Below are 13,253 nucleotides of genomic sequence, written 5' to 3' on the forward strand. Positions count from 1 at the left end.
TGTCCAAAGACTAAAAAAAAGAAAAAATGTCACAAAGTCTGCAACACGTAACAAATCTAGTGCTTCCATCTGTGGATTTGCATACCTGCTTTCGGTTATTTCTGTCATGTGAACTTGAGTGCCTGGATCACACATACGAAGTAGTCTTGCGCCACTTCAACACTGGAAGGCCCCTAAAATTAAATTTGTTGATGTTGACAAAGTTGAGTACGGGACAAGTAGGATAACATAAGTTAAATGGAATACGTCGTCGCTATATTATAACTTATACGTGTGTGACGCCTGTACATACCTAAGACGTTGTGTTGAACTCGTCACCTCGGTGAAGCAAAATCACTGGATACTGAGCATCAGTGTGCTTCGGACGTCTTCGCAATTCGCCTTCTACGGCATCTTCGTAGTCATCGGCAGCAAAATGAGCTCAGCACATACCACACGACTGCTACATCTAATAACCGAGTGCTTTGAACCACATTCGTTTTCGCGCACTCTCCTGTTGAATCTTGTGGTAGAAACGCCTGCCGCCGATGGTGAACGAACATGATTTTTGCATCCCCAAACACAAAAACCACACCACTCATATGTAGGTTTCTCGAATAATTGACACAACAACCACGAACATGTCATTCACTTCTCTTCGCGCGACCAACACGACCGCCCACGGCGTAAACAATAAACGCGATAACACAGACGACTTTGCAGATGGCGCGGCGGATCGTAGCTCGTAGCGGCGAAGTAGCTGAATGCTTTATTAACGCAAAAGCTATGGAAGTGAGCGTCATTTTTAAAATAGTGTTTAGCTGTAAGATAATGTGCGCCAGCTTCGTTCTCTACAAAATTAGCTCTCACGTGGTAAGGGTTGACCAATCCCTGGGAGCCCTGGACCTGAAACCCAAGTTGCTCTTTTTCGCCGTTCGCTGGCAGCACCGTCCATGTTCCGGCAACCTTCAAAATATTTATACGTAAAAAATATGCCGAATTGAGAAGTAACGCTTTCTGTGTCTTATCAAACAACGATGTTGTGCACGACAGTGGGCAAAAATATGGGGGTTATTTTTCACTTTTCGGTCCCTTTAAAACAAAACTTAATCCCAAACTTCTGCTCCATTCCGAAAATAGTGACGACGCAAAAAATCTCACAAACTTTGAAGTGCTCTGCACACAAGCCACTGGTTAGATGGCGATGCAAATAATATGGTTGACATGGGAAATGTGTATATTAATTACCATGTAGGTCTCTCTCTAGTATTTATAGCCCTGCTCACGAATCTGTTGTGGAAATCTGTGTGGAACTTCTCAGGGATGGACGACGGAGAGCTCACCTTGTGCATGGAACCATGGTCTCTGGGTAGGCTATTGTAACCGCTGCTGCCATTGAGATGGTGGGGCGATCCAAACAGATCAGAATTGCTCAGCAGCCTTACGGTGGTCATCGCTGTCAGCTTCCGTTCATTGGGATAACAGACCTGAAACATGTTGTTATTCATCAGCATCACACATCTATAGGTTGATTTAATTGTAACAATTACGATGAACAAGCTTTCCAGTGACAGGCACTCGAATATGAGCAAGGCCGGTGACATGAACCATACCTGGTTTTCATGGCACCGTTTCGGAAATGCGACGTATAGTCGATACGAGAACAGCGGGAAGAATTTACTCCAAGAAAGGTACACAAAAGGGAAGGGAAGAACGAAGTCTGTTTCGTAAGGTTGGAAAATTTGCGCGAAAGCATGTGACAGCCTGAACCAGTTGGGTACAGGAGAAGTTACGGATTTGAAGTTGAAATTCAGCAGTGCCTCAGTTAACACGGTCCAAAGCAACATCAGAGCATTTTTTTGCGTAAAAATGATTCCGTTTCACAAGAATTTTTTTATGCAAATTCAATATGCACACATATTATAGCAGCATGACGTGTTTCTTTTTAAGGCCCAACGTTTTTCCAGCGCCTGCAAGCGGCGGCGAACAATAGAAACCCGGCGCAGCCCCGAAGTCTGAGACGAACAGATATTCTGCGGTGGGCGACGGAAGAGCTGGGAGCTACGCGCGCAAGTGGCCAATCAGGGATTAGCCTCGAGTTAGGTCCATCCGGTCGCGCCACTTTTCGTGAGACCCCACAGATGGCGGCACCAGGAATTGCTCTGTTGCTCAGATTGCTTGGGTAGATCGCGTTCCGACAGAAGATCAGAAGATTATTGCAGATGTTAAACACGTACTTCTTGTATGAGAGTCCAACATGCAAAACGCAGAGAAGTGTACAACAGATTGATGAAGATGTCAAGATGGAATGCTGCGTTCGCTCCCTGTATTTGGGGGCCTTGTGAATAGCGGGACCGACATTCACAACGAAATGGCTCCGTAAGTACACATTGCTGCAGTATCTTGTTCGTTATAATATGCTATCGCATATGCAATTTTCTCCCTCAAAAGCACCTGTGTTTGAGACTTTTTCGCTTGTAATAAAAGCGTTTATCAAGTTTGTGGAGTTTCTTTCCTTGAGAGAGTACGGAAACATTCGCATGGGACGCCGTCCACTCACCGTTGTAGAAACGCCAGCATGCGGTTAGCTTTGGGCGTTTTACAGCGACAGCTGTAAAACGCGAAGAAGGGTTCAATTTCGTCAAGATCCTGCGCGTACGTCGCATCGCCGAAACCCCTTATCTCCCTTGGCGCGAGATGAAGCGAAGAAACGAGAAAAAGGCGCGCAATGCAGATTGGCAATTTCGAAAAGTCACGTCGGCTGTGATGTTGGCGTAACGTGCCTCAGAGAAAAAAGTGGTAGTAGCAGCCGGGCGGGGTTGCGCTTCACATGTCAGGGAATGTGAAGAGTTGCGCCGCGCGCGTATCGGCTTCTCGTAGCCTGCGCGGAGGTGAATAGCGGCGTTATGGGCCCTCCTAGGAAGGATGTGTATGTACGGAAGAAGCTCCTGCTGCGGACTACAATCAACAGTTCGAACCACGCACGTAGCGAAAGGCGAGCTCAGTAAACAGCTCTGTCGCTGTCGTTGATTTGATGCCACTGTATAATGGCCGTGTCACACTACAACGACAGGCCACCGATTTGTCGGCCAACAGTGTCATTGGGACCTGTTTCGTCGGGGTCGGCCACGCATGCACATTATAGCGACCCCAACGCACCTCAAAACAATGATCGACACAAAGTCTGATCGGCCGATTCCAATCTCCACGACCCCGACAATACACCGACGCCGATTCCAGACACACTGCGCATACAAGCGACATCGCGCGATCACGCTGCACGAGCCCCTCCTGCATTTGACCTCTGCTCATTCTACGACACGTAATGTCTGAAGCAGAAAAGTGATGCATTATCTGCGCTCCTCTTGCTTTTTGCGCTGGATGAGACCGACGGACGAAAAGATCGAAAAAAGAGTAGTGGAGGCGTTGGCTGCGGCGTCGCAAAGGGCTCGGGTGCTATGAAAATCTTCTGCGTGAGCTGGCCCTCGAAGAGACAGCAACGTATCAACCCCGGCTCCCGACGGACCCTAATACATTTGAGCTGCTGTTGTCGAAGGTGCATGGGACCACTCATCCGACGCCAAGACATAGCTTTCCGAGAGGACCATCCCCGAAGGGGGACAGACTGTCGATAACTTTGCCATTCGCGACATCTCAGGCCACCTTACATTAACGTAATTCTTACTCGATCCCATGTCCATGACATTGGGAGGCTGTGTTTCCATGCTAGAATCGAGAAGCGTGCTTTGTTTTCATGAAAGACTAGTGCATCATCGCAGACGACATTTTAGGGTGTAGGCTGGATGGCTGGATTTTCATTTGCACATGTATATGTATGAACACTTGCAATGTAAAAGCAATCCTTATAGTATGAGCACATACAGAAATGACAATGCTAATGTGTGTTTTTTTTTCTCCCTGATAAATACATTGATTTACCTATTCTGGCGGAAGGCGAGTCAGCCACGATATACCGTACGTGGTGACATGCACGGCGATGCACATGATGCCCGTCCGTAAAGATATCACAATGGAAGAGCTTCAGCCAAATAACACAATCTATCTGCCCTGGGGAAATTGATGGCATCAAAGCACGTTAAAGACGAATCACTGGGCCCGTATTCTCGTCCAAGTAATTCGTGCATTACTTTCTCTGGAAGCTATCATTGGTCACCAAATATGGGCGAACTCACCTTACGTGCAAATCTGTTCCCAGTTATTATTACGGCCCCAAATGTGATAAAAAGAGGAAGAAGAGTGATTGCACGACATGGCTTCTGTATACATTTTCTTTAAAGCAGCGTACGTAATCTATTATGCCTCGAGAGCGGCAAACAAACTTAATTTTGCTCCAAAAATATCTTTTACGTACAGCATGGAATCGCGCAAAACTGGGAATTTCATAGATAAAATGCATCGCCTTTTTCTGGAAGCTTCGCCGCCACCGAAGAATGTGAGCCGAAGCACCTCGTAGGCGGCGTGTACCGCACAGTCTCGCATTTATTCGGTCCAAACCCTGCAGAGCTTAGTCTGACAACCAGAAGCGACATCCATAAGCTTTCACAGTCTAATTTTAGGGTGGCTGTTCTGAGGGAGCATGTATGACCAAACCAGAAGAGAACGGAAAGAGTGGGAACCCCTGTATAAGGCAGTAATGACGGTGGGGCCAAGCGATGTTCGAATGCTCTGTATTGATCCAACTATTGTTTTGTGTCTTATGTGTACCGTTGCTGATGCTCCATTGGTGTCACTTTTGTCGATTCCTTAAGTGCCAAAGGCGCGTATTGGCGTCTTCGCAATAAGCCTTCGTCTCGCAAAAATCACGTCACTTCGCGATTCTATTGAGTGCATTGTCAAGCGCCAACCAAGAAATGCATGGCCTCCACTAATAAATTCCTCATAACCTTGTTGACATGCACAAGCAAGGACGGACTTAACACAGGACCATGCGGTCACTGCGGATTTCACAGCCCGAAATTATTCTTTTTGATACGAGAGAATTGCATTACATTGGCCAATCGTACGGCTATTGGCCATTGCATTACATAGTCCGTTACATTGGCTTCAACTGGTCCATGGCTAAAGCAGAAGACACGCAGTTTCTGCTGATGGCGTAGATCAACAGCATGTGGCTTGTAAACCCAGCACAACAAATTATACATATGACAGAGATCGCTTACTATTTTTAAATGTGGTGTCCGGGCAAAAAACGCATTTGCACTGAAGGTGCGATCGGAATAGCGGGTGCCTCAAGTATCGGAATATTTCGTTTTGAAACAGTCGGAAACATTAGAAAATGAATTTAATGAGATTTTGCAGCCGGCTGCGCGCTCCCGGCTGAATTCAGGCAACAGTGTGCGGACGGACGTCACCGGAGTTATCTGTCACTGGTTTGAAGGCAGGCTGTCAGTCACGAAATGCGGTCTTCCACTCACAATCTGCTGCCGAACAGTAGCTAGAAACATTTGCTTTCATGCTTTCGGAGGTATCGGATCGCAACCACCCTGGCCACGCCGTCAGCTGAGCGATTGGGAATCTCGCCAGCAATGCCAATTACGTCACCGGAAGAGGCGAAGCACAGAAGGGCCGTTTCAACAGGAAGCTCACAGTTGGTTTCGAATTCGATGTTTTATGGGGGGGGGGGGAAACACGAACGAATTTTGGAAACTTTTTTTGTATTTTCTATCCAAGTAGATATCACATTAACTTTATAATTCCGCATTCCTCGCGGACACCTCCTTTAAAATGCTAGCAAAATGGCGGTTACGCTTCAGGACTGCCGTCTCGAGGGAAATAATCCCCAATTCGTCAAGCAACAGCGATCTATTGCCAACTGTAGGATGGGACAAACGAAAGCTTGCCCACATCACATATGAAAAATAGTACTGCTCTCGCCCTAATGGCTATGTAGCCGACACGTAGCTGACCCTTTCTCCGTTTTAGACCCAGTGTGAAACATATGCAATGTAGTTTTGCCGGTGACTAACAATGTCCTGTTGGTGACTACTTCGACACAGTTTTATACTTTAAAAGCGATAAAAACCCCCGTGCCGGGAAACAAATAAAAGGACGACACAACACACAACACAGACTGACGAACACGGTTTTCTATTGACAAAACCTGCTTCTTAAATATCCTGAGCAGCAACGCCCTCTTCCGCAAGATTACCTATCACACCCTCGAACCTGCCTATAGTGCCTTTATCTTTTCGAAAGCACAGGACTTATCAGGAGTCCCCTTCCTGTTAGAAACTTCCAAAAACTCCTCGACTGGATCAGTTAGCAGCACTGAAGGCACACTCACGCACCTGTTCCCCGCATTTTTTATCCGTAATGCTTCATGATACTATAATAAAGCATCGACGGTTTTTTTATCGCTTTTAAACGATGAAATACCGAAGCCCAATTTTTAACCATTATCGACACAGTGTTGGAGAAAATTGCACGTTGCAAAATTGCATGCGCAAAATTGCACAGAAAATAAAAATTTTCAATTCTAATTTTCTATAAAAAAAAACCTGGGTGCAACTGAGACCAAAAAGATGACGTAAGCTTACTCAGGGGCTGAGGTTACGGAATGGATAATTCTGAGATTACGCCCATACCGATTCACGGTACCTCTAATAATGTGCCGGAATTCGTGCATAACCTTGGTGCTTGACACACCTGTCCTGTCTGCAAGTCGTGCTACGTTTGACAAGAGACTCATAAGTCTCGTTACGAAGGGTGTTAATTGTTACAAAGGGTTGTAACATTCAAGTCGCAGAGAAATCCCGTCTTGAGTTTATAGGAAATAAATCCTTTCAGACGCATGTCGGGGCGATAGGTGTATTTAATTACTCACCGCAACTGAGCTTTAAAAAAATTGAAATAATAATTAGAAAAACATCGCACACTAGACAAAAATGGGGCAGTTGGTAGAACACGTTGCGAGAACAACTTCCTCATGAGGGAAAACTCAGGCCTAGCAATTTTCGTTACGCGCTACCACTATTTTCGGCTTGGGAGCCGAAGAATAAACAGTGCCTTTTATCCGTTGTCTCGTCCATAGCCATGAGACCAAACAAACTCCGTTCTAAGTCTATCAGTTCCTATTTTTGGTAACATTTTATACCAACCGGTACAAATAATGACAGCCTATACGCGTATAATTAACACGATCACGTTGATTTGATGAAGCAAAGCCAGCTGGCTTATCCTTGAGTAAACATCTCTGGGCTTGATGACAAAACACGTAGCAGTCGAACACGTGTTGTCAGTGCGTATTGGTCCGGGCAGCCTACTAATTATTCGAGCACGTGGGAGCCCGCGGGGCCTTTCGTCGGGAGGGAAAATTTGATTGGCGTAAAATGGGGTAAAGCCTACAAAACTGCAGCGTCTCCGAGAACATGAGGAATAAAAAAGAAATGCGATGGATATACGTTAACGCGTTAGTTGCAATGCCAAGCACATCATCCAGTTATAGATTGTTTTTCTGTTTAACACTGTGGCTAGGAACAGCGTGCAGTCATAGGCAGGTGGAGAGAGAGGACAGGAGGAAAGAGCGGGAGAGAGGGTGGTTACTAAGCGTCATTGGCAGACTTCACGAGAAGCTTTCTGATCAAAAACTGTTCAGAAAAACGGCCTACAAACCCAGGGGGGATTTGGACACTGAGCATCACCTTCGCGATATACCAGGTTGATAAAATTTTGTACTGCTTTCACAATCACTAGAAAGGACGTTGAGATCACCGAGAGAAGTAACAGCGGAACTATAGGCGGAAGAAAGCGCAACCATCTGGAGAAATCCACGCATACGATTTGCGAGAGCCTGATGCTCCTCTACGCCTCGAAGATGCACGAGGAAAGCGAACGCGCTTGTCGGAACTCCATCTCGATAACTCGGACCTCCATCTCCATCTCGACGCTGCAGGACGCAGACGAATAACGTACAATTTCCGTCGAGTAATTAACTATACCTAAACCCGTAGATGCCCTCGAGTGGCATTTCTAGGTTAATTACGTAGCGCTGCACAAAGAATGAGGACACGGAATCAAACCGCTGCACTTATTGAAGAAAACCTTCACATGACTGCGATATGGACACGGTCGTGTCCTACACGGTGGACAGATGTCTTTGGAGGTTACGCTGGTGACGTGATACATGGAACATGCTGTATAGCTGTCACGAAACTTACAACGTTCAAAGAACACCTTTACTCATGAAGACATTTATTGGGTAGCGACATTGCAGCTGGGTAGTTTCATTTATAATCGAATGATGCCCGCCGGTCACATTTTTTATTTCTCTCGAAAAAGATATATGTTATCTCACCCACAAAGAAATGCAAAAGGTGCCTGACCGCAGATCTCTGCGATATTTCTCCGTCCACAGCGCTTCGAAGCAACCGGCGCGATTTCGCGGCTTAAATTTTTTCCAACTTTGTGCCCTTGTATCTCTTGAACGAGATGTCCCGTTTGAACGAAGTTTTTTTTTTTTTTTTTTTCTGCTGACAGAGTGGATGGTGCACGTTCCACCGTGGGCTATTAAATTTATATGGTCAAGATAAAAGTATACGAAAAAAATCACGGAAACGCAACAGAGCGCCTTTTTACCGCACATTTGGAAGGTCATGGCCGAGGCCCTGGATCTCCGACTGTGATGTTCTTCGCATGAGCAGGAAGATAATTCTTCGCCCTTTCGTTTGACGTTACACACATTGCTTTATCTTCAGCCATTATCCCGTAACAATGCCGTGAACACAGAAGGGTAGGGGAAAATTCTCATTTTCGCGGCAGTTTTTACCCAAAAAGGACATCTTCAAATTTTCCGATATTTTGTACTAACATAGCTGAGACATAGCTCTTTCAGGATATGCAATAAAATGTTTGCTTATTTTGGTCCCATAGGGCGCGCAATTTTTTCCTCGCACCCCTATTGGGCAGCGCTCGCAGGTGTCAGACACACGTACAAAGGGTGGACTTCTACCCCACCCCCTGTCTTTTTCTTATATCAGTACAAAATATCGGAAAATTTGAAGATGTCCTTTTTGGGTAAAAACTGCCGCGAAAATGAGAATTTTCCCCTACTCTTCCGCGTTCGCGGCATTGTTACGGGATAATGGTTGAAGATAAAGCAATGTACCTAACGTCAAACGAAAGAGCAAAGAATGATCTTTCAGCTCAGGCGAAGGACATCACAGTCGGAGATCCAGGGCCTCGGCCATGACCTTCTAAACGTGCGTTAAAAAGGCTCTCTGTTGCGTTTTCGGGATTTTTTTTTTTCGCATACTTTTCTCTTGACCATATAAATTTAATAACCTAGGGGAACGAGCACCATCCACTCTGTGGGCAAAAAAAAAAAAAAATTCGTTCAAATGGGACATCTCGTTCAAGAGATACAAGGTCACAAAGTTTGAAAAAATTTAAGCCGCGAAGTCGCGCCGGTTGCTTCGAAGCGCCGTGGACGGAGAAAAAAATATCGCAGAGACCTGCGGTCATGCACCTTTTGCATCTCTTTGTGGGTGGATAACATATATTTTTTTCGAGAGAAATAAAAAATGTGACCGGCGTGCATCATTCGATTATAAATGAAACTACCCAGCTGCAGATAGCGTACTTGAAATCCCAATGACCGAGAAGCTATGTAGAATCACGAAACGCTACAGCCGTTCTCGTATAGGACTCATGTCAGCCAACGATAGAGAGACAGCAGGCTTGACGGTTATCGTGCAGGTGTAGACGTGTATCTACGTAACCGCAGTATAGGTCGAGAGTCTGTTTTCATTGCTTCGAAGGACTCCTTTCCTTTTTCCTTACCTTTTTGTTGCGTCTTTTTTTCACTTTGCTAGACTAGTTCAGTGCAAAGCTAAGGACTGGACACAGCTTAGCGTGTTCGGCAGCAGCACCGAAGACGAGCTAGTTGCGTGGCTGTAACTGCAAGTACTCTATTTTCGTGTTTCGAGCACAATTGGGTAAGAATGCCAGATACCTATGGTACACGCAAAATATCGCACGACTTCAAAAAGGCGGAGAACGACATGTTCAACCAATTTATAGGAACCCCCAATTGAATGACGGCAGTTGAAGAAAAGGCACCAGCAGTGGGATTCAAACCCACAGCCTCTAATTGCCGGTCAGAGATGCTACCGATTACACCATGCTATAGCTACCCTCTCTTCAACGTGCCTTTTCTTCAGCTGCCATCATTCGATGGAACTACGCAACTGGGTGCTGTGAGGCCTGTGTCATGTATGTCCTATGTTTAACTGCCTCATCCAATACAACATTAGGCGAACCCTGCACACACGCAGTACAGTTTCTGTTAATGTACGCGCGGCCTCCACTGAGGCTCGAGTGCATGTTGAAGAAAATGGTTATTTCGGGATATGTGCTTATGCGGATCTTTCATCCACAGCAGCCTTCTCGAGAAATTTTCAGCTCCTTGCTCTTGGTCACGTTCTTCCGTGCCAAAACGATACGTTGACTTAAAGGAGCAAGGAAGGCCTTCTCCATAAATTTCTATTTTTGGCTCGTGTGTATGAGCAAGAACAGTGCTCGTAGCTGCCCTGCAGTGCGAGAGAGAGGTCTTCAGTCCTCACCCCCTCCCCTCCTTCAGGGAACCCGTAAGTGAACGAGTGTTGGTGACGCCACTCTGTGATGCACAGAGTACGACGCAAGTGGCGTCTCGTCGTGTTCACAGTTCGCGTCTCGTTCGTGTTCGTGTCGTGTTGACGAATTTTCAGTGGGAAATGAGACATCGCTGCTCGCTGCGATGATGCTGCGTTGCACGGACTTGATTACGTCGCGCCAGGAGATTGGGCCGGGTCTCGAAGGTCACGCTGCACCGTTCACGGAGGTTTTGTAAATTCAACTGCGCCAGTGATATGACACCATAGAGCGAAAATACCGCGCGTGGTTTACTCCTCATAGACTGCTTGATCAATGAATCAGGGTTTCCAGCAATGCTAAGTGCCGATTATCGTTCAGTAAGCGAAGGCAACCAGATGGGTACAAGTAAGTTTGGGTTGGAGGCCGCAGAACCGAATTTACCGATCAACTTCTCGGCCTAGGTGACGACAATGTTAGGAGTGATGCCGGACTTCCGTTGTGTACATTTGTATGTTCGTTTTGAACGCAGAATTCGTTTCTGTTTGAGAGTGTATTCCGTGCGATTTATTTCCATACGTTGCGTCCGTCCGTAACACCTCAACCCCGTCACGGAATACGCTCTCGCGGACAACGCCACAGTCTGGCTACTACAGCTGGCTTTTTACAGCTCGTATATGAATAATCTTTTCCCCCTAGACCACGTAACAGCACGCAGCGCTTTACGTGGCGTAAGCCTCCCTTCGCCATCGTCCTATAGCTGATCCTCCCAGCATTCGGCATCCCAGATCCAACACTATATACGGCAACGCAGAAATGCCAGAAATCAAGCGCAAGATAATGAAAGTTGCCCCGACGAATTCGAGCTACGATTACGTATTCTACTGTGCCAGACCCAGCGCCCTACTTATGTTGTCGCGTGCCGAGCCGTAGTCGGCACGGACGGCGGTCAATAAACTATTATGCGTTTGACGTTCAACTTGAAGGCTGTTCCCTGATAGAAGTCTGCCTGATTTCCAAAAGGAGCATGAAAGGCACCTCCAAACGTATTATTTTTTTAACGCGTGATATGGGCGTACTATACCTCAGGAGCTGTAAATTTATTTACAAGAGTACGCGCAGCAACAGGGATCTCTCCCACGTCCGTCTGGCGTGACGCCTCGGCAAGCGACAGCATAACTGTGACACTGGGTACGCCATTCTACGTATGATTTTATACGTCTATTTTCTTTTCTTTTTTCACCCCTTCCATCACGCAAAGCCGAGCCAAACCAAACATGATTTTGTGAAGTATTGCAGGAAGCTGTTCGCAATTTTTCGTCTTGCTTTCGGTAAGGGTTCAGTGTGCTAGCCGAGCACTGTCGTCCAACGATTTTTTCGAGCGCGGCTTGCACCTATTGCAGACGCTGGCAAAAAGCTGCAGAGCAGCCTTTGACGTCTACAACGCCTCCACCAGTGCCGTCCCAATGCTCTCAAACACGCTTGATCACCAAGCAACGTCGGCATCGTCTGCAAGGGGTTCTACAGCTGCCCACTAGTACGCTACAACTTACCAGTCAAAGTCATGAACTCGTCCACATAATTAAGGTCACCAAAGTAAATTCAATGGCCAAAACCTCGCGGGCCCCTGCAAGGGAGAAAGCCCCCCCCCATTTTTCGACTAGCACTCCTAGCGGTCATCCAACAAGACATGGTTTTCCGTGGACGGTTTGCTGTTATTTCCAAGGGAGCATAATGGTGATCCAGACACATCCCCCACTTTACTTTGGAAAACAGTACAGCGTCTGAAATTCCTTTGTTCAGCTTTCCCGGGCATGCGGAAGGGCTCATCGCGGGAGTTATGCACAAACAGTGGCGGTATTTTGGGGCCTTCCCGGATGCGCGTGTCTGAGCGACACATCCGACAACGGACTCGAAGATGAGCCTTGCTAAAAACAGATGGAACACTTTCGTTCTTCCATGTCGCTCGACACGTGAAATACGACACTCCTCACTTGAATGTGAGTGGCGTGTGTTTCAACTAGCCACTTCCTCAATTACGAGGTTCAAGTGTGTGGCGTGCTGCATGCAGTGGAGAGAGAGTTTTGATATCATTTAGGACGAAGCTATACGTTTCACTGGACGAAGCTGAGGTGTGACCAGCAGTTGTATCATCATCACTGCCACTGACCAATAATCTTAGTCATCGTGGTATCATTCATCCACAGAAGCGATGGGCACGGGAATTCACCGGTCGAGGCCTCAACATCTATCAACCCTTCGGCCCTTTACGAACCTAAAGTCTTAATAAACGTCTATCTGGTCTTTCCGTACCTTTATTCATCAACATCTGTCCTGGCCAAATGAGGACGTCAACTGGACAGCCACTTTGTCACCACCGGCCACCAGTGACCAGCGGGGCAACATGTCCGGTTCTCTTCGAAGATGGCCATGGTCCACCTCAAGGGTGCTTTCAAAGTTGCGCCTTTATCCCGTTTACAACTTTGTGCAGGTTTGGACTATCGCTTGGCGACGACTAGCGCACGTATTAATCGTGCCGTGAGTCCCTGTTCAGGAGCTGCTATTCAGCTTGTTGTAGTGCAGTCCGGTTCAATTAAATCTTAGAGTAAGCCAGTCCGTGTGACAGGGCTTTCACGTTGATACCAATGCACGTCTTACTTAATTGTGTGTAAGTCTAGGTTTACTGA

The 13,253-nt window shown here is 46.7% G+C and overlaps 1 protein-coding gene across 2 annotated transcripts in view; it reads right to left on the minus strand.

Moving 5' to 3' along the window:
- LOC135385588 (pleckstrin homology-like domain family B member 1) overlaps window positions 1-13,253 on the minus strand; it is a 292,580-nt gene that overhangs the window by 264,276 nt on the left and 15,051 nt on the right. For both annotated transcript variants that reach the window (XM_064614999.1, XM_064614998.1), the window contains exon 2: window positions 1,323-1,466. In XM_064614999.1, the coding sequence (XP_064471069.1) occupies window positions 1,323-1,433 (111 nt within the window). In that variant the 5' untranslated portion in view covers window positions 1,434-1,466. The remainder of the gene's footprint in view (window positions 1-1,322; window positions 1,467-13,253) is intronic.

This window comes from Ornithodoros turicata, chromosome 2, assembly GCF_037126465.1.
Source record: "Ornithodoros turicata isolate Travis chromosome 2, ASM3712646v1, whole genome shotgun sequence".
Classification (NCBI taxonomy): domain Eukaryota; kingdom Metazoa; phylum Arthropoda; class Arachnida; order Ixodida; family Argasidae; genus Ornithodoros; species Ornithodoros turicata.